The following is a 26,571-nucleotide window of genomic DNA, read 5'->3' on the forward strand; positions in this document are numbered from 1 at the left end:
CGAGGAGCAAATCCATGAAGCTCCTTATGTTGTCATAACCAGAAGTTCCTCTCTCTGCAAATTAAATTTTGATTTTTTTCACTGATCATTTCATAAACATTTTGATGTCACTACATATATGATGTTATGTATATTACTTTCAGCTCTACAACAGTCTGTCCAGTAAAATTGTAATTTACTTAACTATTTCTCCATTATATTATATCAAGATTATTATATTGAATTTTTCACTATTAATAGGTAGTCTACTGTAGGAACCTGATGATAGTAGATTTTTAAAATTTTCGTTGGGTTAAATTTCCATGTAAAATTAGAGACTTTAAGGTATACTATTTTTCTATTTGAGAATAATACAGTATATGTTATGAATACTATTTATGGTACTCATATTTCTTTATCTAAATATTAAAGTTGAGGGACGCCTGGCTGGCTCAGTTGGAAGAGCATGCAACTTTTGATCTCGAGATTGTGAGTTCGATGCCCATGTTTTTTTTTTTTTAATTTATTTTTTATTGGTGTTCAATTTACTAACATACAAAATAACCCCAGTGCCCGTCACCCATTCACTCCCACCCCCCGCCCTCCTCCCCTTCTACCACCCCTAGTTCGTTTCCGAGAGTTAGCAGTCTTTACGTTCTGTCTCCCTTTCTGATATTTCCCACACATTTTTTCTCCCTTCCCTTATGTTCCCTTTCACTATTATTTATATTCCCCAAATGAATGAGAACATATAATGTTTGTCCTTCTCTGACTGACTTACTTCACTCAGCATAATACCCTCCAGTTCCATCCACGTTGAAGCAAATGGTGGGTATTTGTCATTTCTAATAGCTGAGTAATATTTCATTGTATACATAAACCACATCTTCTTTATCCATTCATCTTTCGTTGGACACCGAGGCTCCTTCCACAGTTTGGCTATCGTGGCCATTGCTGCTATAAACATCGGGGTGCAGGTGTCCCGGCGTTTCATTGCATTTGTATCTTTGGGGTAAAACCCCAACAGTGCAACTGCTGGGTCGTAGGTCAGGTCTATTTTTAACTCTTTGAGGAACCTCCACACAGTTTTCCAGAGTGGCTGCACCAGTTCACATTCCCACCAACAGTGTAAGAGGGTTCCCTTTTCTCGGCATCCTCTCCAACATTTGTTGTTTCCTGCCTTGTTAATTTGCCCCATTCTCACTGGTGTGAGGTGGTATCTCATTGTGGTTTTGATTTGTATTTCCCTGATGGCAAGTGATGCAGAGCATTTTCTCATATGCATGTTGGCCATATCTATGTCTTCCTCTGTGAGATTTCTGTTCATGTCTTTTGCCCATTTCATGATTGGATTGTTTGTTTCTTTGGTGTTGAGTTTAATAAGTTCTTTATAGATCTTGGAAACTAGCCCTTTATCTGATATGTCATTTGCAAATATCCTCTCCCATTCTGTAGGTTGTCTTTTAGTTTTGTTGACTGTATCCTTTGCTGTGCAAAAGATTCTTATCTTGATGAAGTCCCAATAGTTCATTTTTGCTTTTGTTTCTTTTGCCTTCGTGGATGTATCTTGCAAGAAGTTACTGTGGCCGAGTTCAAAAAGGGTGTTGCCTGTGTTCTTCTCTAGGATTTTGATGGCATCTTGTCTCACATTTAGATCTTTCATCCATTTTGAGTTTATCTTTGTGTATGGTGAAAGAGAGCGGTCTAGTTTCATTCTTCTGCATGTGGATGTCCAATTTTCCAAGCACCGTTTATTGAAGAGACTGTCTTTCTTCCAATGGATAGTCTTTCCTCCTTTATCGAATAAGATGACCATAAAGTTCAGGGTCCACTTCTGGGTTCTCTATTCTGTTCCATTGATCTATGTGTCTGTTTTTGTGCCAGGACCACACTGTCTTGAGGACCACAGCTTTGTAGTACAACCTGAAATCTGGCATTGTGATGCCCCCAGATATGATTTTCTTTTTTAAAATTCCCCTGGCTATTCGGGGTCTTTTCTGATTCCACACAAATCTTAAAATAATTTGTTCTAACTCTCTGAAGAAAGTCCATGGTATTTTGATAGGGATTGCATTAAATGTGTAAATTGCCTTGGGTAACATTGACATTTTTACAATATTAATTCTGCCAATCCATGAGCATGGAGTATTTTTCCATCTCTTTGTGTCTTCCTCAATTTCTTTCAGAAGTGTTCTATACTTTTGAGGGTATAGATCCTTTACATCTTTGGTTAGGATTATTCCTAGGTATCTTATGCTTTTGGGTGCAATTGTCAATGGGATTGACTCCTTAATTTCTCTTTCTTCAGTCTCATTGTTAGTGTATAGAAATGCCACTGATTTCTGGGCATTGATTTTGTATCCTGCCACGCTACCGAATTGCTGTATGAGTTCTAGCAATCTTGGGGTGGAGACTTTTGGGTTTTCTACGTAGAGTATCATGTCATCGGCGAAGAGGGAGAGTTTGACTTCTTCTTTGCCAATTTGAATGCCTTTAATGTCTTTTTGTTGTCTGATTGCTGAGGCTAGGACTTCCAGTACTATGTTGAATAGCAGTGGTGAGAGTGGACATCCCCGTCTTGTTCCTGATCTTAGGGGAAAGGCTCCCAGTACTTCCCCATTGAGAATGATATTTGCTGTGGGCTTTTCATAGATGGCTTTTAAGATGTCGAGGAATGTTCCCTCTATCCCTACACTCTGAAGAGTTTTGATCAGAAATGGATGCTGTATTTTGTCAAATGCTTTCTCTGCATCTAATGAGAGGATCATATGGTTCTTGGTTTTTCTCATGCTGATATGATGAATCACATTGATTGTTTTACGGGTGTTGAACCAGCCTTGTGTCCCGGGGATAAATCCTACTTGGTCATGGTGAATAATTTTCTTAATGTACTGTTGGATCCTATTGGCTAGTATCTTGTTGAGAATTTTTGCATCCATGTTCATCAGGGATATTGGTCTGTAATTCTCCTTTTTGGTGGGGTCTTTGTCTGGTTTTGGAATTAAGGTGATGCTGGCCTCATAGAACGAATTTGGAAGTACTCCATCTCTTTCTATCTTTCCAAACAGCTTTAGGAGAATAGGTATGGTTTCTTCTTTAAACGTTTGATAAAATTCCCCTGGGAAGCCATCTGGCCCTGGACTCTTGTGTCTTGGGAGGTTTTTGATGACTGCTTCAATTTCCTCCCTGGTTATTGGCCTATTTAGGTTTTCTATTTCTTCCTGTTCCAGTTTTGGTAGTTTGTGGCTTTCCAGGAATGCGTCCCTTTCTTCTAGATTGCCTAATTTATTGGCGTATAGCTGTTCATAATATGTTTTTAAAATCGTTTGTATTTCCTTGGTGTTGGTAGTGATCTCTCCTTTCTCATTCATGATTTTGAGTCTTCTCTCTCTTCTTTTTAATAAGGCTGGCTAATGGTTTATCTATTTTATTAATTCTTTCAAAGAACCAACTCCTGGTTCTGTTGATCTGTTCCACAGTTCTTCTGGTCTCGATTTCGTTGAGTTCTGCTCGAATCTTTATTAACTCTCTTCTTCTCCTGGGTGTAGGATCTATTTGCTGTTTTTTCTCTAGCTCCTTTATGTGTAAGGTTAGAGTTTGTAATTGAGTTCTTTCCAGTTTTTGAATGAATGCTTGTATTGCGATGTATATCCCCCTTAGGACTGCTTTTGCTGCATCCCAAAGATTTTGATCAGTTGTATCTTCATTCTCATTAGTTTCCATGAATCTTTTTAATTCTTCCTTAATTTCCTGGTTGACCCTTTCATCTTTTAGCAGGATGGTCCTTAACCTCCACGTGTTTGAGGTCCTTCTAAACTTCTTGTTGTGATTTAGTTCTAATTTCAAGGCATGGTCTGAGAATATGCAGGGGACGATCCCAATCTTTTGGTATCAGTTCAGACCCGATTTGTGACCCAATATGTGGTCTATTCTGGAGAAAGTTCCATGTGCACTTGAGAAGAATGTGTATTCGGTTGAGTTTGGATGTAAAGTTCTGTAGATATCTGTGAAATCCATCTGGTCCAGTGTATCCTTTAAAGCTCTCGTTTCTTTGGAGATGTTGTGCTTAGAAGACCTATCGAGTATAGAAAGAGCTAGATTGAAGTCACCAAGTATAAGTGTATTATTATCTAAGTATTTCTTCACTTTGGTTAATAATTGATTTATATATTTGGCAGCTCCCACATTCGGGGCATATATATTGAGGATTGTTAAGTCCTCTTGTTGAATAGATCCTTTAAGTATGATATAGTGTCCCTCTTCATCTCTCACTACAGTCTTCAGGGTAAATTTTAGTTTATCTGATATGAGGATGGCTACCCCTGCTTTCTTTTGAGGACCATTTGAATGGTAAATGGTTCTCCAACCTTTTATTTTCAGGCTGTAGGTGTCCTTCTGTCTAAAATGAGTCTCTTGTAGACAGCAAATAGATGGGTCCTGCTTTTTTATCCAGTCTGAAACCCTGCGCCTTTTGATGGGGTCATTAAGGCCGTTCACATTCAGAGTTACTATTGAGAGATAGGAGTTTAGTGTCATCATGATATCTATTCAGTCCTTGTTTTTGTGGACTGTTCCACTGAGCTTCTTCTTAAAGGGGAATTTTAAGAGTCCCCCTTACAATTTCTTGCAGAGCTGGTTTGGAGGTCACATATTCTTTTAGTTGCTGCCTGTCTTGGAAGCTCTTTATCTCTCCTTCCATTTTGAATGAGAGCCTTGCTGGATAAAGTATTCTTGGTTGCATGTTCTTCTCATTTAGGACCCTGAATATATCCTGCTAGCCCTCTCTGGCCTGCCAGGTCTCTGTGGAGAGGTCTGCTGTTACCCTAATACTCCTCCCCATAAAAGTCAGGGATTTCTTGTCTCTTGCTGCTTTAAGGATCTTCTCTTTATCTTTGGAATTTGCAAGCTTCACTATTAAATGTCGAGGTGTTGAACGGTTTTTATTGATTTTAGGGGGGGATCTCTGTATTTCCTGCATCTGAATGCCTGTTTCCCTTCCCAGATTAGGAAAGTTTTCAGCTAGAATTTGTTCAAATACATATTCTGGCCCTCTGTCCCTTTCGGCGCCATCGGGAACACCAATTAAACGTAAGTTTTTCTTCCTCAGGCTGTCGTTTATTTCCCTTATTCTATCTTCATGGTCTTTTAATTGTTCGTCTCTTTTTTCTTCAGTTTCCCTCTTTGCTATCAATTTGTCTTCTATGTCACTCACTCGTTCTTCCACCTCGTTAACCCTCTTCGTTAGGACTTCTAGTTTGGATTGCATCTCATTCAATTGATTTTTAATTTCTGCCTTATGAGCTCTAAATTCTGCAGTCATGAAGTCTCTTGAGTCCTTTATACTTTTTTCTAGAGCCACCAGTAGCTGTATAATAGTGCTTCTGAATTGGCTTTCTGACATTGAATTGTAATCCAGATTTTGTAACTCTGTGGGAGAGAGGACTGTTTCTGATTCTTTCTTTTGAGGTGAGGTTTTCCTTCTAGTCATTTTGCTCAGTGCAGAGTGGCCAAAAGCAAGTTGTATTGGGAAAAGGAGAAAAAGAGAGGAGAGAAAGAAGGAAAGAAAAGAGAAAGAGAAAAAAAAAGGAAGAAAAAAACGAAAAGAAAGAAGAAAAAGAAAAAGAAAGGAGAATAAAGGGGGGTGGGGGAAGGAAACAAATCAAAAAGCAAAACAAAACAAAACAACAACAAAAAAAGAACCACGGGGGAGTATCTTCTGATTCTGTGTAGTTTAAGTCCCTTGGCTTCCCCTGGAACTTTTCCGTCTAGCTGGTCTTCTGGGGGAGAGGCCTGTTGTGCTGATTTTCAGGTGTTAGCAGTTGGGGGATCTGCTGTGCCCCTGCCTGGTGCAGGGCTCAGTAGGGGTTGTTTACCCCGTGAGGCCGCGGGAGGAACAGCCCCAGTGGCGGGGCCAGCTTTGGAAACCTGGATGCAGCTCCGGCAGGAACTCCGGAGCTCTCCGTCTGCAGGGCCTGGAGGCTCCGGGGCGGGGCCGCTGATCTGCTCAGCTGGGCAGGAGCGTCCTTGCTGTCCTGGGCCCTCACGGCCTCTGCCTGTCCCCAGGGGAGGCTGGATCCTGGGCTGCGTCCCGGCGCCCTGTGCTCCGGGGTCTGCGCTATTGGATTCGCACTCCCGGCCTCGCAACCCCCTCCGCCGAGCCGCCGCCCGAGCCCCCCAGAGCTGCTCCTGGAACCGCGCAGCCCCCTCCGCATGGAGCCTCTTACTCTGCCCAAGCCCCTCCGAGCTGCTCCCGCCCCGCAGCCCCCTCCACGGAGCCGCTCCGAGCTGCTCCGGGTCCCGCCGTGCGCGCTGCAGCCCTTAGGGAGCTCGGCGCACTCTCCTGGGCGGGCAGTTGCTCTGTTACTGTCCCAGGGAACCCGAGGGCATCCTCGCCCTTCTGGGTCCTGCTCCAACTCCCTGGTAGCCCCTTTCCGCCCGGGAAGGTTGGTGCAGCTCCTGCTTCTCCGGGACGGGGCTCTCCTTTCCTGGGGACACTCGCCCTGGCCTCATCCCAGCTCCTCGCAGGGCCCCTCCCCCTTGGAGGCCTTTGTTTCTTTATTTCTTTTTTCCAGTCTTCCTACCTTGATAGAAGCGCAAACTCTTCTCACTGTAGCATTCCAGGTGTTCTCTCTTTAATTATCAGGCTGAATTCATAGATTTTCAGGATAATTTGAAGGTTTTCTAGGTTATTTGGTGGAGACAGGTGATTTGGGAACCCTACTCTTCCGCCATCTTGCCCCTCCTCCTCGATGCCCATGTTTTATGTAGAAATTACTTAACTAATAAAACTTTAAAAATAAGTACATAAATAATGACAGTTATCAACAATATAAAGAATACATTCAGGTTTCCTTTCTAATAAAAGAGAACTTTTTATTATTTAAATCTTTTCTGCAGATAATTGTATAGTATTTGAATGATCAGAATCCTGTTTTTCATTTAACAGCTATTGAGATATAAGCCTATTTTTGATGAAGAAATATTTTCAAAAAGGTTATATTGTGGCCGTTTAAAAATTTGAAGTATAACTGACACACAGTATCCTATTAGTTTCCAGTGTACATCATAGTGATTTGATATTATTATATATTATGAAATGACTTCCATGATGTCTAGTTACCATGTGTTCACTGCACAGTTATTACACTACTATTGACTATGTTCTTTATGTTGTACATTACATAACATGACTATTTTATAGCTGGAAGTTTGTACCTCTTAATTCTGTTCACTTTTTTTGCTCATCCCCTAGCCCCTTCCCACTCTGGTAACCAACAATTTGTTTCTTGTATCTATGAGTCTGTTTCTGTTTTTTGTTTGTTTGTTTGATTCCACATATGAGTAAAATCATATGATATTTGTCTTTCTCTGACTTATTTTGCTTAGCATAGTATCCTCTGGGTCCATCCATGTTGTCACCAAATGGCAAGATCTCATCCTCCTTTATGGCTGAGTAATATTCTAGTGTTTGTTTGTATGTGTGTGCGTATTTTCTTTTATCATTTTACTTTATTCGTTTAGGTGCTTCCATATCTTAGCTATTGTAAATAATGCTGCAATGAACATAGGGGTGAATATATCTCATTGAATTGGTGTTTTCATTTTCCTTGGAAAAATACCCAGAAATAGAATGATGAATCATAGTGTAGTTCTATTTTAATTTTTTGAGGAACCTCCATAGTGGCCATACCAATTTTACATTCCCACTAACAGTGTGTAAGGATTCCCTTTTCTCAACATCTTTGCCAACACTTGTTATTTCTGTCTTTTTGATAATAGCCAGTCTAACCTGTGTGAAATGATACCTTATTGTGATTTTGTTCTGCACTTTACTGATGCCTAGTAATGTGCATCTTTTCATGTGCCTGCTGGCCATCTTTATGTCATCTTTGAAAAAAATGTCTGTTCAAGTCTTCTACCCATTTTTAAATCATTTTGTTTGGGGTTTTTGATATTAAATTGTATAAGTTCTTTATATATTTTTGGAATTGAACTCCTTATTGGGTTTATGATTTGCAGATATCTCCCATTCAGTAGATTGCCATTTCGTTTGTTGATGGTTTTCTTCACTGTGCAAAAACAAAAACTTTTTTGTCTGATGGTACCCTAAGTATACTTGGAATATAGTGCTGTTGTTTTTAATTTTAATTTTCTAGTTCTGTTGATAATATTGATAATGTTTTCTATTATTGTAGTCATTTTAAATATATTTTTAGGAAATAAAACCCTAATAGCATCCTGTGCAAATTATAGGCAGATGGTATCTTTTAGACAGGTACATTGGTTGCTTAAGTCACTATAGTAAGTGAAAAGGAGCATTTGCTCTTTATTTGATACTATTCCACATACTATGTCATTGATTTACTAGGATATTTACCTAGTAAAAAAAAGTAGAATTACTTTTTTTCCCCCCAAGCAAAATCTTACATGGAATTACATTGGGTCTGGGTTGTTAAAGAAGTGAAGAGTTCTCTCCTCCTTCCCTAAGTGGGATTAAGAGTCATCACTAAGCCACTGCCTCATTAGCACACCTCAAATTAGCTATTTACAAAACCCATAAAGTATTCCAGGGTTCATTTTATTTTGTGAGTATAGCGTACTTACCATGTGCAAGGCACAACCTAGGTGCTAAGAATAAAGAAGTTAAAAAAAAGAGAACATATCCCTAACCTCCTAAAGGCTACATTTTTGTTAGGGAATACCAATAAGAAACAAATACATAGTTTAAAAATGCAATGGAGAAATAATGAAATACTCTAACAGTGATAGGGAGTTTTGGGGGACAGTATATAAATTGTTCAGGCAAGGCTTTACTGATGTCCAGCACAGAACTAGACTTGTGGTAGGTCCATAGTAAATATTTACTGAAGTGGCAGGGTAATACATTGCACTTATCTGGATATTCTTTCCATATAGAATTATGCTGTGGTGATGCATTTTTATGTGCCCATTACATTTAAGTGCTTGGTATATACTGGCACTTTTTAATCTTTATCATTACCCCCCTTCTTGGTTTCTAAGGCCTTTCCTTATTGATGTATCTTTAGCATATATGTATATGGGTAGTGTGTATTTGTATTCCTTGCTTTGACTATGGGTAAGTATAATGTTGGCTTAAATGGGTATTTCTGTTATTTGTTATTAGTTTTATTGGTTCAACTCTATGTTTTGGCGGTACTTTATTATCTGAAAGACAAAGTACCAGAAAAGTTATACCATTTTATTCTACTACCATGAATAAATAGAAAATGCCCATTTTACTATATACCTGTAATACTAGAATTACCTTTTCCCCATATTTAGTGGATAAAAACAATTGTTATTGTAATTTGTATATTTCTGAAAACTGGCAAGATTGAATATTTTCCCGCATGGTTGTTAGTTTATATTTCATTTAATAAATTATCTTCAACAAGCATTCGTTTTAACTACTAATCAGTTTATTTTTTGTATCACTACTAATACTACTACTACTGCTGCTGCTGCTACTGTTACTACTGTGTACTGCACACTGAACTAGGTTCAAGAGATATTACAGGAAATCATATTAAAGAGATGATCACATATAAATGTGCCATAGTAGAGAAAGACATAATTTGATAATGGGATTTATGGTGATTATATTAAGTATCCAATGAGCTTAATTACTGTGACGGATACTATTCTAAGGGTTTTTTTTTTTTTATCAACTCGTTTAAAAAACAGTAACCCTATGCAGTAGATGCTCAGCTATCTCCATTTTAAAACATAAACACATTTTCACATTTTCTAAGTGAAAATGCTAGTAAATGGTGAGCCTGGGATTTTAAAAAAATTGATATCTCTGATGACTAACCTGTACTGACTTTATCACTTTTTAAATGTTAGATTCACAGAAGTGGTAGGGCAGATTATTCGTGTTATCAGAGAAAGGTATGTTGAAATACTTTAAAAATATTAATATCGGGATCCCTGGGTGGCGCAGCGGTTTGGCGCCTGCCTTTGGCCCAGGGCGCGATCCTGGAGACCCGGGATCGAATCCCACATCGGGCTCCCAGTGCATGGAGCCTGCTTCTCCCTCTGCCTGAGTCTCTGCCTCTCTCTCTCTCTCTCTCTGTGACTATCATAAATAAATAAAAATTAAAAAAAAAAACAAAAAAATATTAATATCATATTTAATTTTTATGATTAGCATGTTAAATTTAATAATTACCCTGTTCAGGTGAACAATTTAGAAATTTGACTCCAGCCCCTTTTTCATCCATCTATTTCAAATTCTTTTTTTCTTTAGCTGCATATGCCTTTTTTTTCCAATTGAAAGAAATAAAACTTGTAAATAAATAGACTTTCTTACCAATTACAAAATTTTCAGCAAGGGAATTCCAGATTTTCAGTGTAAGTAAAGATATGGATAAGTAATAAACATGTTGAAAGCACCTTTTAAACTAAGTACTAAATTTAAGTAAAAAGTTTGCTGAAAGGGATGCCTTGGTGGCTCAGTGGTTGAGTGTCTGCCTTTGGCTCAGCGCATGATCCTGGAGTTCCTGGGATCTAGTCCCACACTGGGCTTCCTGCAAGGAGCCTGCTTCTTCCCTCTGCCTGTGTCTCTGCCTCTCTCTCTCTCAGTGTCTTTCATGAATAAATAAATGAAATCTTTAAAAAAAAAACCAAACAAACCTAGAATCCATTAAAAAAAAAAAAACTTTAGGGGAGCCTGGGTGGCTCAGCGGTTTTGCGCCGCCTTCAACCCAGGGTGTGATCCTGGGGACCCAGGATCGAGTCCCACATCCGGCTCTCTGCATGGAGCCTGCTTCTCCCTCTGCCTGTGTCTCTACCTCATTCTCTCTCCATGTCACTCATGAATGAATGAATAAAATTTAAAAAAAAGTTTGCTGAAAGACATAAATCTCAGTTTTGTCGGTTTGTTTTTATGTTAAGATTCTAGGATGTGACTCTGAAGGGGAGATTAGTAGTATTATGTTTATAGGTAAAAGAATTGGAATGGAAATCATGTATAATAAAGTATGAAAATATTATAGTACTTTTAGTTTCAATGTAAGTCTTAGGTAAATTTTCACCTCACAGTCCAAAAGTTGATCAATATCAACTTGTTAAAAAGGAAGGAAACCTGGCCATTTACAGATTTAATCAAAAGCAAGCCTCATGAACATAATGCAGTTTAACCATTTTCTTTTGACAGTTTTAAAGGATTCTAATCAAGGAAATCTTTTAAGAAATTCACATGTAGATGAAATACTTTTTAAAAGTACCTTTGCTATTCAGTATCTATTGGAAATAATCTGTAGTGAATTAATTTGTAATATAGTGAATTATACTTTGATTTAAAAAATTATATTTTGCTATGCAAATAAAATACGTATAACCAGATTTTAAATGGTGAGCAGGGAAGAAAATCTGTTATTACTAGCAGAACAATATATATCAAATCTCTCGTTCCTTTTGTTGTTAAATTTTCAGGTGAAGGGAAGTGGCTGCGAAACATTGACTATTACCGTTTAGATGGTTCTACTACTGCACAATCAAGGAAAAAATGGGCTGAAGAATTTAATGATGAAACTAATGTGAGGTAGGAAACTTTTTGTGTGTATAGATAATTTTTTAAAAATAATTGTAAATCTGAGACTCCTGGGTGGCTCAGTTGGTTAAGTGGCCAACTCTTGATTTCCGCTCACAACCGGATCTCAGAGTGGTAAGATGGATCCCCACATCGGGCTCTGTGCTCAGCTCAGAGTCTGCTTGTCCCTCTGCCCCCCGCCCCCATTTCACACTCTCTCACAGTCTCTTTCTCTCAAATAAATAAATAAAATATTTTTTAAATCCCCCCAAAATATTTAAATCTGCATATAGTAAAATTCACTCATTATAGTGTGTATTTTTACAATTTTTGACATGCAAAATAGTCAAGATATAAAATGGTTTCATCACATCTCAAGAAATTCACTCATGGAATCATAGAGTTGGAGCCTTTTGAGTCTCACTTCTTTCACATTACAAAATATTTGAGATTTATTCATTTTATTGCATATGTCAGTAGTTTCTTTTTATTGTTGAGTAGTACTCCATTGTATGGGTGTATTACAGTTTGTTTAGGCATATCCACTTGAGAGATATTTGAGTTGTTTCCAGATTTTGGAATTAAAATTGAAGCTCCAAACATTCATGTGTCAATTTTTGTGTGACCTATTGATATTTCTAGGAGTGCAATTGCTGGGTTGTATGGTAAGTTTGTGTTTAGCTTTGTAAGAAACTGCCAGTTAGTTTTCCAAAGAAGTACAATTTTGCATTCCCATCAGCAGTGTATGAGAGTTCCAGTTGTTCTGCATCCTTGTCAGCGCTTGATATTATTGTGGGGTTTTTTTTTTCCCATTCTACTAGGTATGTAATTGTATTTCATGTGATTTTAGTTTGCATTTCACCAATAATTGATACTGAGCATTTTTTCATGTGCTTATTGGCCATTTTTATATCCTCTTTGGTGACAAATCTGATAGAGGCTTTCAGAATTGACAAAATATTCCTGATCTCTTTATCTTCTGCAGAAATTTGAATCTTATACTTTAAACCACTGTAGGCATGGCATGTGTTATATATGTGTTGTTGATGCTGCTTTTAACTATTAGCAATTAACAGGCTTGAACTGCATTTGGAAGAGAAAAATATATATATATATACATTCATATAAACATATGCACACACACATACATATGAAAGCATGGTCTTTAAAAAAACATTTTCTAAAAAAAAATAAAAAATAAAAAAACATTTTCTTAGTTTAATGACAAGAAGGCCAGAGTATGCCTTAGTAAATCTTTTAAAGCCTAAAAGATACCATGCTGTGTATGTAAAACATGTTTTAATTCTAGCAGAGTCCTGAGTTACACTTAGGGTTAATGCTAGAGAAATTCCAGGTAGACCATAGGAAGAATATATTCTATTAGGTATTTAAAATCCATATAGTCTGGGAGATCTTACAAAGGAATGGTTGAGTACAGTTAAGTTATACAAGCATATGATTAAATAACTGTTTAAAGAGTAAGTACATTTTTGTGTTCTGTTTGCCATGTTCCTAAAAATTATTTCTACATGAAGTAATTTTATTTTGTAATCCTCATGTAGTCTGTCAAACAAACTAAACCTTCAACTTGCACGGTTTCCTGAATTTGTAAGTATCACAGAAACATGCCATTCATATTTGATGACCATTGGGGAACAACATTGAGATTTGGATGCTGTACTGTCATCTTGGTATACTTACTAGCATATTAACTGCCCTAAATATATGACTAAAAGTATCTGATTCAAATTCATCTTCTCCCTCTCCTTCCCCCCATGTATGTATGTGTGTGTGTGTGTGTATATATATATATATATATATATATATATATATATATATATTTGTGTATATATATGTGTGTGTATGTGTGTATATATACGTATATATTAGAAGAGTTACTCTTGAGTAGCTAAACCTGTCGAGATTAAGTCCACAGATGTTAGAGATTATATTTGTCTGTCTATATTCTGTTTTCTCATAACTCAGTAATTTTCAGAAAACATAATAAATATTATTACGGTAAAGTAGTTGGAAAGACACATTAAGATAAACTTTAAGATAATGACCATTTCTAATGCTGTCTTGTGAGACCAGGGAGAAGGTTTCAATCTTGGGTCCCTAGTTACCTTTAATACTGTTCTTTTTAACTTTTTATTTAGAAATAGTTACAGATTCACAGGAACTTGTAGAGATAGGCAGTGAGGTCCTGTGAACACTTCATGTAATTTTCCTTTACATACCTATAATTTCAAAAGCAAGAAATTGACACTAGTTCAAAGTATATATCTATGCCTTTTTTTTTATCACATATATAGATATTCTGTAACAACCCCTTAAATCAGGTATATAAACTATCACCACGGAGATTGCTCTCCTACTACCCTTATATAGTTTACACTTCTTTCCACTGACTTCACCACTATCCCTAACTTCTGGCAATAACTAATTTGTTTTCCATGTTTATAATTTTTCACATCAAGACTGATATAAATGACATCCTACTATGTGTGATCTTTTGAGATTTTTTTTTCATTCAGTATAATGCCCTTTAGTTCCATTCAAATTGTCCTGTATATCAATAGTTCGTTCCTTTTTATTACAGAGCAGTATTCCATGATATGGATGTATGGATTTGTTTAAGGCAACCTGTACATCTATTGCAGAGCATTTTGGTTGTTTCGAGGTTTGGCTCTTACAAATAAAGCTGCTGTAGCTGGAGAGTACCTAGATGGCTTAGTCGATTAAACATCTGGCTCTTGATTTTTGCTCAGGTCATGATCTCAGGGTCCTGGGATTAAGTCCCATGTTGGGCTCCCCACTCAGCAAGGAGTCAGTTTGTCTTCCTCTCCTTCTGTCCCTCTCTGCCTGCTCTCTTTCTCTCAAATAAATAAATCTTAAAAATAAAAGCTACTGTGAATGTTGTGCATACAGATTTAGTGTAGACTTGGAATTTCATTTCTCTAGTATAAATGCCCAGGATATAATAGCTAGATTGCAAGGTAAGTAACTTGTTTAAGAAACTGCCAAGCTGTTTTCCAGAGTAGCTGTACCTTTCTGCATTCCCACCAATAAAGTGTGAAAGATTAAGTTTTTCTGCATCCTCACCAGCATTTGGTATTATTTCTTTTTTTTTTTTTTATCTTGGCTGTTCTGATGGGTGTGTGGTGGTATCTTATTCTGTCTTAAATTTACATTTCCCTGATAGCTGGTTATGTTGAACAGTGTTTTCATAAGTTTATCTGATATCTGTATATCCTCCTTAGTGAAATGTTTGTGTCTTTTGCCCATTTTGTTCAGTTTTCAAAATTCTTTTTTTCTTCAAAGTTGGAGTTTATTTTTTTAAATTTTTTATTTAAATTCAATTTGCCAACATACAATATAACACCCAGTGCTCGTCCCATCAAGTGTCCTCCTTAGTGGCTGTCACCCAGTCATCCCATCCCCATCTCCCCCATCCTCCTCCTGTTCTGCAACCCTTTGTTTTCCCAGAGTTAGGAGTCTCTCATGGTTTGTCTTCCTCTCTAATTTTTCCCCACTGAAAATTCTTCATATGAGTTAGATATGAGTCATTTGTCTGATAAGTGGTCTGCCAGTATTTTCTGCCAGTCTACAGCATGTCTTTTCATCCCCTTCACAAGGTTGTTCACAGAGCAAAAGTTTTTAGTTTTGATCAAGTCTATTTTGTTAATTTTTTATATCCTGTTTTTGGTGTGAAGTCTGTGAATTCTTCCACAAGCCCTAGGTCATACAGATTTTCTCTTGTGTTCTGGTTTTATAGTTTTACATTTTACAATTTATATTTTATGTTTAAGTCTGAGGTACATTTTGAGGTAATCTTCTAGAAAATGTGAGATTTAGGTCAAGTTCATTTTTTCTCTTTCTCTTTTTTATGCCCATGCATATCCAGTTGCTCTTAGCATCATTTGTTAAAAAAAGCCATCCTTTCTCAACCAAATTGCTTTTGCACTTTTGTGAAAAATCAGTTGGCTATACTCGGATGGGACTATTTCTTGGTTCACTGTTCTATTCCATTGTCTGTATGTATGTCATTCTGCCATTGCCACATAGTCTTGAATATTGTAGCTGTAGATTAAGCTTTAATGACAGATTGAATGACATCTCCTACTTTATTCTACTTTTTCCAAATTGTTTTAGCTAGTCTAATATCTTTGCTTTCATATATAAATTTTAGAATATTCATTCATATATCTGCAAATGTCTTGCAAGGCTTGTAATAGGAATTGCATTAAATATCTTAGCATTGCGGGGGGATTGATATTTTTGGTATATTGAACCTTCTGTGAACATATTTTTTTCTATTTATGTGGATCTTTTATTTCTTTCCTCAGTGTTTATAGTTTTCAGCACATAAGTCCTATATTTGTTTTGTTAGGTTTACAGTTAGATTTTTTAATTTTCTGAATGACTATATATGATGTCATGTTTTTAATTTGGGGTTTTGCATGTTCATTGCTAGTATGAAGAGATGCAATTGACTTTTGTGTTGATCTTGTTACCTGAGATCGTGCTGAACTCACTTACTTGTTCTAGGAGTTTATTTTTTAGATTTTTTGAGATTTTCTACTAGACCATTATGTCATCTGCAAGTAAGGATAGTTTTACTTTTTCTACCTTTCTGATCTGTATGCTGTTTATTTCCTTTCTTGTTATACTGCACTGGCTACAACTTCAATAATATGTTAAGTAGCAATGATGAGAGTGAACATTCTTGCATTCTTCATATTAAGAGCTTTCAATGTTGATTAACTATGTTAGCTGTATAACTTTTTTAGATATTCTTTATCAAGTTGAGGAATTTCCCTTCTGTTTCTAGTTTGCTGAGAGTTTTTATTTGAATGGGTATTTAATTTTGTCAGATGCTTTTTCTTTCTCATTTGATATTGATGTTTTCTTCTATAGTCTGTTATATGGTATATTATATAAATTGATTTTCAAATATTGAACCAGCTTTGCATCCCTGGAATAAACCCCATTTGATCATGGTATATAATTATTTTTTATACTAAAGGTTCTATTTGCTGATATTTTGTTGAGGGATGTTTATGAGATATTGGTCTGTATCCAGTTTTTATTTTTTGTACTGTATCTGATTTTGGTATCAGGATAGTATTGGCTTCATAAAAGGAGTTGAAGTGTTTTTTTCCTTGTATTTTCTAAAAGAGACATAGAATTTGTGTTGATTAATCTTAAATTTTTGGTAGAATTTATCAGTGACATTTCCTAGCTTTGAATATTTTTTGGAAAATTTTTAAATCACTAATTCAGGATCATTCAAATTATTTCATGTTTAATGAGTTGTGAAGTTTGTGCTTTTTGAGGAATTGTTTCAACTAAATTTCAAATTTATGTATAGAATTGTTCATAACATTCCCTTATTATTGTTTTTATATCTGCAGGGTCTTTTTTTCTTTCATTGTGATGGCCTTTCTTTCATTGATACCATTGGTAATTTATGTATTTGCTTGTTTGACATAAATTTGCTAGAGGTTTGTCAATTTTATTGGTCTTTTCAAAGAACCAGTGTTTTGGTTTACTGATTTTTCTGTTTTTTTTTTTTTCCTGCTTTCAGTTTCATCTTGCTTTGACTTTATTTTGCTCATCTTTTTTTACTTTGTTAAGGTAGAACTTTGGATTACAAATTTAAGACTTATCCTTTTTTCTAATGTAAATATTAAGTACTGTAAATTTCCCTCTCACCATTGCTTTAGCTGGGCCTTATATTGACATGTTGTATTTTCATTTCCATTCAATTTATTGTTATTGTTTTCTTGGCGACTTCCTTTTTGACTCATAGCTAGAAAGTATGTTAATTTCCAGATATTTGAAGATTTGCATTATTTTGTTGTTACTCCAGTTTGATTCAGTTCTGTGCAGAGAACATGTTCTGTATGATTTTAGTTCCTTTAAATTTGTTGTTTTGTTGTATGGCTGAAGATATGGTATATCTTGGTATATTGTATATTAGCCCTTGAGAAGAATGTGTATTTTGCTGTTGTTGGGTGTTGTATTCTGTAAATATTGATCTGATCTTCTTTGATGGGGTTATGTTCTTCTTTATCCTTGCTGATTTTTGTCTAATTGGGTTATCGATTTTTGAGAGAGGGGGGTTGAAGCCTCCAACTATAAATGTGTATTTTTCTGTTTCTCCTTTCAGTTTTGCTTAAATTTTCAACTATGTTGTTTGGTGTGTACACATTTAGGGTTGCCGTGTCCCTCTCTATCCCTTGTTATTTTGTTTGCTCTGAGACCTACCTTATCTAATATTAATATAATCACTCCTACTTTATTTTGATTGCTGTTTATATGGTGTATCCTTTTTAATCTTTTTACTTTCAACCCACCTATTTCATTATATTTGAAGTGAGCTTCCTGTAGACAGCATATGTTTGAGTCATGTTTGTTTGTTTGCTTGTTTGTTTTACCTATTCTTTTGGTCTCTCTCTTTTTTAAAAATTTTATTTAAATTCAATTTGCCAACATATGGTATAACACCCAGTGCTCATCTCATCATGTGCCCTCCTTAATGCCCTCACCCAGTTACCCTGTACCCCCCACCTCCCCTTCTGTAACCATTTGTTTGTTTCTCAGAGTTAGGAATCTCTCATGGCTTGTCTTCCTCTCTAATTTTTCTCCACTTAATTTACCCCCTTCCTTTATGGTCCCTTTCACTATTTCTTATATTCCACATATGAGTGAAACCATATGATAATTGTCTTTCTCCAATTGACTTATTTCACTCAGCAAAATACCCTCCAGTTCCATCCATGTCAGTGTAAATGGTAGGTATTCATCTTTTCTGATGGCTGACTAATATTCCATTGTGTATATATATGTTGGTCTCAGCTAAATGGTGTATATAAATCACTTAAATCTTTAATTGAAATATTGACGAAAAACATGTTAGTTTCAGGTATACAGCTATTTACAATTAATATAAGGCTTCAGGCTGCCATTTTATTTTTTGTTCAATTTATTCTCTTTCTTTTTTCCTGATTTCTTATTCTACCCTTACTTTTACCTTTTATGAAATTGTATTTTTATTCATCTATAGTATACTTTAGTGTATCTTTGTGTAACTTTCATAGTGGTTGCTTTAAGTATTACATTATAGGGACATAATTTATCATAGTCTACTAATGTCATCAGTTTACCATTTTGATTGAAATGTAGAAATGTTATGCCCTTACATTACTTTCTCTTCCCCATTTATAATTGTCTTAAGTATTTTCTCTACATAAATAGATTACCACATCTGAGAGTGTAATAATTTTTCTTCAATTATTAAACATAATTTAGAAAAATTAGAAGGAAAATCTATTTTATTCACTCATAGTTTTTGTTCTTTTTATTGTTTCTTCCTAATGTGTCAGTGTTCCTTCCTAATGTTTCAGTATTTCTTCTTTATCATTTCCATTCTCTCTAGAGAGAAATTTCTTTAGTCATTCTTTTAGGGCAGATCTGCTGGCAACAAATTTTCTGAGTACCTTCATATGAGAATTTCTTGATTTGCCCTTCATTTTTTAAGATTATTTTATTTTAGATGGATATAGAATGATGGGTTGGCAGTTCTCTTCTTTCAGCACTTGAAAAATGTTATACGACTTCCTTCAGGATTTCATAATTTCTTATGAGAAACCTGTTTTACTGAGTTGGGTTTTTGAATTTCACATATAAGTGATACCATGCAGTATTTGTCTTTCTCTGACTTATATCACTTAGTATAATGTGCTCAAGGTATATTCATGTTGCCACATGTGGCAGGGTGTCCTTTTTTTCTCATGACTGAATACTGTCCCATTGTATATATACCACATCTTTTTTATCCATTCATCTGTTGATGGGCCCTTAGGTTGTTTTTATATCTTGGCTATTGTGGATAATGCTGCACTAAACAGGAGAGTGCGTATGTCTTTATGACATCTTACTTTCATTTTTTTTGTATATATACCCAGAAATGGAATTACTGGATCATATGGTAGATTTATTTTTAATATTTTGAGGAAACTCCATATGTTTTTTCATAGTGGCTAAGCCAATAAGGGAATGTAGATTACAATATTTTATTATAATCTCTAAAATTCCTAAGGGACTAGAAATTATTCCAACCAGTTAAAAGAAATGATAATTATTTAATATGATAGAGAGGTGTTAATTGTTGCTACAGTGGCAACCATATAACAATATATATGTATTGTACATATATATAATTACAATATATGAATATCAAACTAACATTGTATGCACCTTAATTTTACACACTACTTTATGTTAAATGTATTTAATTTTTTAAAAACCTTCTGTTTTTCAAATTGTTTTTCTTTCCTGTCAGTAGGTCCTGTTTCTTGCTTCTTTCAAGATTTTTTTTTATCTTAGTTTCAGAAGTTTGACTATGGTGTGTCTTGGTATGAGTCCCTGTTTGTTTTTCATTCAACTTCTTGAATCTGTAAGTTTGTGTTTCATCCTAGATTTTGGTAATTGTCAGCCATTATTTCTTTCAAATACTATTTTAACTCCCTTTTAGGACTCCAAATGAGAAAAACATTAGATCTTAGATTATAGTCCTATAGGTCCCTGAGCTGATGTTTTTTTCCCCAGCTTTTTAAAATTTGATTTCTACCTGTTGTTTATTTTTTTATTTTTATTTTTATAAATATTTATTTATTTGAGAGCTGGAGAGAGAGCACGAGCAGGAATGAATGGCAGAGGGAGAAGGAGAAGCAGAACTCCCCTCTGAGTGGGGAGTCTGACTTGAGTCTCAGGCCCGGGGCCTTAAGATCATGACCTGAGCCAAAGACAGACACTTAACTGAGCTACCCAGGTGCCCCTTTGCCTGTTGTTTAGATTGGGTCATTTCTATTGATCTGTTTTCAAAGTTCCTAAATCTCTGTTCTTTATATTCTGTTTAGTCCATCTATTGAGTTTTTTATTGTATTTTTCAGTTCTAAAATTTCCATTTGATTGTTCTTTATGTCTTGTATTTCTCTGCTGAGGCTGTTTGTTTTTGTTTTTGTTTTTCATTTGTCTCAGGTGTGTTAATAATTGCTTAATGAAGCATTTTTTTATAAATGTAGCTACTTTTTCCATCTTTGTCAGACAATTCTAACATTTATGTCATCTCAGTGTTGGTGTCTCCTGCTTGTCTTTTCTCATTGAAGTTGAGATTTTACTGGTTCTTGTTATGACAGAGATCTATTTTATTTTTTTATTTATTTTTCATTTATTTATTCATGAGAGACACACAGAGAGAGGCAGAGACATAGGCAGAGGGAGAACCAGGCTTCCCTGCAGGGAGCCTGATGTGAGACTTGATCCCAGAATCCTGGGATCATAACTTGAACCAAAGGCAGACACTCAACCACTGAGCCACCCAGGCACCCGAGACAGAGATCTATTTTAACTGGACATTTTGTTTATTATGTCATGAGACTGTGGATCTTACTTCAATCTTCTGTTATAACAGACCTCTTTTGACACATGTTCTGATGGAAGATGAGGTGTCCCGCCTCATTTACTGTCAGTAGAGAGTGAGAGTTCAGTCTATCCACTAGGTTGCTGCTGATACTATCCTGGCTGGGAGGGTGTCTCTGACACCACTTTGGCAATGTTACAACTATGTGAGAGTAGCAGTCTGAACTCCCCACTTAGCCTTTAGTGACAAGGGTAGAAAGATACCATATTTTTCTGTACTGTTTGACTGGAATTGAGTGGTTTTAATGTTTATTTTAAAGTTTTCTGTCTTTCTGGGATTTCCTTTGTGTGGTCCTTTGGCTAGAGAGAGCAGGATTTTTCTTGGAGATATCTGGAAACATCTACTGGCATTTCCAGGTTGCTGGGTTCTTTAGCACTCATTCTGGGATGTATGAGACAAAAGGAAAGCCTGTGGAACTCAGTGCCATGTTGTTCCTTAGGACCCAAGGTCCCTAGCCAGTCTGTCTCTTTCTCCTCACTTTTCAGAAACTTTTTATGATTGTTTTATATATGATGTCCAGAGTCTTTAGCTTTACTTATTGTGAGGAATATATAACAGTATGTCTACTCTCATCTTTTCAGAAGAGTAAGTCCAAAGGTTCAGCTTTTTAAAGATTGTTTTATCTGTCATTTGGCAAACATATATATGTGTGTGTTTCTGTTGTATATATGCCCAGTAGTGAGATTGCAGAATAATAGATACGTGTATATTCAGCTTTAGCTTATATTGCCAAAACAGTTTTCCAAAAATGATTGTACCAATTTGGACTCCGTCCAGTAGCATATAGGTGTTTCAGTTGTTCTTTATCCTCATGATCACTTGACAGTGTCTGTTTTTTTTTTAAGCTGTTTTGATAGATATGTACTGGTAAGGCTTGATTGTCTTAATCTGTACTTCCCTGATAACTAATTCCAAATGGCTCATAGGTTTAAATGTGGAAGGTAAAACAAAAGTTTTAGAAGGAAACAGCAAAGAATATTTTCGTGATCTGCATTAAGAAAACTTTCATAGGGGTGCCTGGATGGCTCAGTCAGCTAAGAGTCCGACTCGTGATTTCAGTCCAGGTTATGATCTCAGGGTAGAGAGATCGAGTCCTGTGTTGGTGGTTGGGGGAGAGGGGGGTGTCCACACTCAGCATGGAGTCTGCTTGAGATTCTCCCTCTCTCTTCCTCCTTCCCTCTGCCCCTTCCCCCCTTACATGCTTGCTCTGTCTCCAACAAAAAAAAAGAGAAAAGAAAAATTTCATAAACAAGACACACAAAGTACTAACCATAAAAGGAAAATTGATAAGTTGAACTTCATTAAGAATTCTAGTCATCAAAGGAATTTCATATTAAAACCTAAAAGGCAAAGAGTGCCTGGGTGGCTCAGTCAGTTAAGTATCTGACTTTTGATCTCAGCTCAGGTCATGATCTCAGGGTCATGAGATTGAGCTCTGCATCAGACTCCATGCTCAGTGTGAAGTCTGCTTGTCCTTCTCTTCCTCCCCCTGCCCACTCTCTTCTCTCTCTCTCTTTCTCTCCTCTCTCTCAAATAAATAAATAAAATATATTTTTAAGAAAATGAAAAGGCAAGCCACAAAGTAGAAGCTATTTTCTCATTTTATTTTTTTATTTTTATTTTTTTTATTTTTTTTATTTTCTCATTTTAAAAGATAATATGGAAAAACGCACAGACAGTAAATGTTAATATTTGTAATTCAGTAGGCCAGATATAACCATGGTTAGAGTTTCTGTGCTAATACAGACATACCTTTTGTTTGTTTTGAGGTTTGTTTTCATTTTTTTTATTGAAGTAAAATTAACATACAGTGTCACATTAGTTTCAGGTATAGAATATGATTCAACAATTCTATACATTCCTCAGTGCTCATCAAAATAAGCATAGTCTTGATCCTCTTTATCTATTACACCCCTCCACCACCCACTTCCCCTCTGGCAACCATCAGTTCTCTGTATTTGTATTTAAGAGTCTGGTGTTTTGTTTGTCTCTTTTTTGTTCATTTTTTCCCTTAATTTCCACATGAGTGAAATCATATGGTATTTGTCTTTCTCTGTCTGGCTTATTTCACTTAGCAGTAAACTCTCTAGGTCCATCCATGTTGTCTCAAGTGGCACGATCTTGTTCTTTTTTATAGCTGAGTAATATTCCATTGTGTGTGTATGTGTGTGTGTGTGTGTGTGTGTGTGTGTATAGACACACACATACCACATCTTCTTTATCCATTCATTTATCAGTGGACACTTAGGTTGTTCTCATATCTTGGCTATTGTAAATAGTGCTATTATAATTAAACATAGGGGTGCATATATCTTTTTTGTAGTAGTGTTTTCATTTTCTTTGGGTAAATGCCCAGTAGTGGAATTACTGGATCATATGGTAATTCTATTTTTAATTTTTTGAGAACTTCCATACTATTTCCACAGTGACTGTACCAATTTGCATCCCCACCAACAATGCACGGGGGTTCTTTTTTTCTCTACATCCTTACTAACACTTGTTATTTCTTGTGTTTTTGGTTTAGTCATTCTGACAGGTGTGAGATAACTCATTGTGGTTTTGAATTGTAGCTCCCTGATGAATAGTGATGTTGAGCATCTTTTCATGTGTCTATTGATCATCTTTATGTCTTATTTAGAAAAATTTCTATTCAGATCCCCTGGGGAACCCCCTTGAGTTTTTTGGTGTTGAGCTGTATAAGTTCTTTATATATTTTGGATATTAACCCCTTATTGGATATGTCATTTGCAAATACCTAGGGGAAGCTACTTTCAATACATAGATCCAAAAAGGACCCTTACCCAGAATATACAAAGAATTCTTAAAAATGAGTAGGATAAACCATATATTCCCATAAAAAGATGAGAAAAGAACTTCAGAAGGGCTTTATGGTATGCCGATGGCCAATAAACATCTGCAACAAAAAGGTACTTCTCTTTTTTTATCATCAGAGAAATGCTTAAAAACATTTTTGAGGGATGCCTGGGTGGCTCAGTGGTTGAGCCATCTGCCTTTGGCTCAGTTCATGATCCTGGGGTCCTGGGATCGAGTTTCACATCAGATTCCTGCAGGGAGCCTGCTTTGCCCTCTGCCTATGTCTCTGCCTCTCTCTCTGTGTCTCTCATGAATAAATAAATAAAATTTATTTAAAAAACTGTTTTGATAAACTGTGCGAAAGTGTTTCAGTGAAGAGAGGGTAGTCTCTTCCACAAATGGAATTGAAACAATTGGATATTCATAGACTTAAACAAACCTTGACCTAACCCTTACCCCTACTCAGAAATCAAGTCAAATGGGTCATAAATCTGAATGTGAAACATTATACTTGTTTATGAAAGCAGAGAAGAAAATCTTCAGGAACTAAATTTAGGCAAAGATTTTTTTTAGTCATGACACCAAAGTGATACAATCTATTAACGAAAAAAGTTAATAATTGGACAATCAAAATTAAAACCTTTTGTCTATGATGACCCTGTTAAGAAAAGGAAAAGACAAGCCACAGACTTAGAGAAAATATTTGCAAAATAGCATATTTAATAAAGGGATCATATTCAGAATGTATAAAAATTCTTTAAATGTAACAGTAAGAAAACCTGTAATTTTCAGTTAGAAAATTGACAAAGGACTGCAACTGACATTTCATTTAAGAGGATCTATGCACAGCAAATAAACGCTTGAAAAAATGTTCATCATTAGCCAATAGGATAATGTAAACTGAAACCACAACAGGATGGCACTTCATATTTATCAGAATGGCTAAAATAAAAAATAGTAACACTACCAAATGCTGGTAAGAATGCAGAAAAAGTGGATCTCTCCTACAATGCTGATAAGAATGTAAAATGGCACAGCCACTCTTCCTGGAGAACAACTTGGTGGTTGTTTTTTTAAAAACTAAACAATTAACCATATTCTTACCATTGAACCTTGCAGTCACACTTTTGAAAATTTATGCCAGAGAAATGAAAACTTATTTTCATATAGAAACCTATACACAGGTAGGTGTCCATAGCAGCTTTATTTGCAATAGTCAAAAACTGGAAATAACCCAAGTGTCTTATGACATGTGAGTGGATAAACCAATTACGTTATATCTATATCTTGGAATAGTACTTCACAATAAAAAGGAAGGAACTATTGATACTGATCCATAGAGCTTGGATGAATCTCAAGGGCATTATGCTGAATGAAAAATGCCGCTTTCAAAAGATTACATACTATATAGTTCCTTTCATATGGCATTCTTGATGTGACAAAATTATAGTGATGGAGAACAGATTGGTGGTTGTCAGGGATTAGGGTTGGTGGGGAGAAGGTGTAAATATTAAGGGATAACACGAAAGAGGATTTTTTTGTGGTGATGGAACAGTTCTATGTCATGCTTTTGATAATGGTTGCCTGATCCTACATATATGATGAATTTCATAAAGCTATACACCAAACAAAAAAGTACTTATAAGAACTGGTGAAATCAAATAAGCTTGAGTTCACAGTATTGTACCAACATTATTTCCTGGTTTTGACAATGTACTGTAGTTATATAAGTTGTTATCATTATCCTAATGAACTGGATGAAGGGTACATGTGAACTCTCTAAACTACTGTTAGGAATTCTTGTGAACTGAAGCTATTTTTTTTTAAGTTTACAATTAAAACAGGTAATACCATGAGTTATCAAGGATCTGGAACAGTTGAAACTCTCACACACTGCTGGTGGTAATGTAAATTGGAGTAACCACTTTGGGGAACTATTTGTTCAGCTTTAACAGTGCTATATACATACCCCATGACCCAGCAATTCTACTCTTGGGTATATCAGAAATGCTTACATGTCCAAAGCATATACCCAGAAGGTTTATAGCAGCATTATTCAAATAGTTTATATTTTAATGCTGATTTATTAGTGTTAGGAAAATCTAAAAATATCCTGGTTAGTTTATCTCAGTATGGATTTATATATTCCATACTGAATAATATTAAAGGTTAAATAGATGTAAAATATTCTGAATACTTGTTCATTTACTTCACTTTATTTTTCATTGGGCATAAAATTACATAGTTTTGTTTCCCATTTACATGGTTTTATAAACCAGAATATGTCATTGATCACATCAGTACCATGTAAATAAATGCCTCCATTATTGTAAATTAGACTGCAGATTTTTTTTGTCTTGTAATTGCACTCCTTTAGTGCAGTGACTGGATATTTTTTCATCTTTTGTATTAGCAGTCTAGCTCAGGGATGCATAGCAGCTTCATAAACATGCTTTTATTAAGCCCATTCAACTCTTAATTACTGGATAGATAACAAACAATTGTGAATCTCTCTATGAGGTTTCCTGTTTTTTTTCTGTGTGTGTTTGTGTGTGTTTTTAACCTACATAGTTTATGCCATTCTATATGCTTGATCGTTTCACTGGTATGGAATAGATGTAAACAACTGGAATAATAATGGAGACCCAGTTGTTCATAATCCCTTAAATATGTCCACTAACTAAAGAAAGCACAGTTTGTTCTCTATAATGAGTATTATAGAGAAATATAAAGA

The 26,571-nt window shown here is 35.7% G+C and overlaps 1 protein-coding gene across 9 annotated transcripts in view; it reads left to right on the plus strand.

The window, feature by feature from the left end:
• ATRX (ATRX chromatin remodeler) overlaps positions 1-26,571 on the plus strand; it is a 328,475-nt gene that overhangs the window by 262,400 nt on the left and 39,504 nt on the right. For all 9 annotated transcript variants that reach the window (XM_077888250.1, XM_077888255.1, XM_077888252.1 and 6 more), the window contains one exon: positions 11,437-11,545. In XM_077888250.1, the coding sequence (XP_077744376.1) occupies positions 11,437-11,545 (109 nt within the window). The remainder of the gene's footprint in view (positions 1-11,436; positions 11,546-26,571) is intronic.

Source organism: Canis aureus, chromosome X (genome assembly GCF_053574225.1).
Source record: "Canis aureus isolate CA01 chromosome X, VMU_Caureus_v.1.0, whole genome shotgun sequence".
Taxonomy (NCBI): domain Eukaryota; kingdom Metazoa; phylum Chordata; class Mammalia; order Carnivora; family Canidae; genus Canis; species Canis aureus.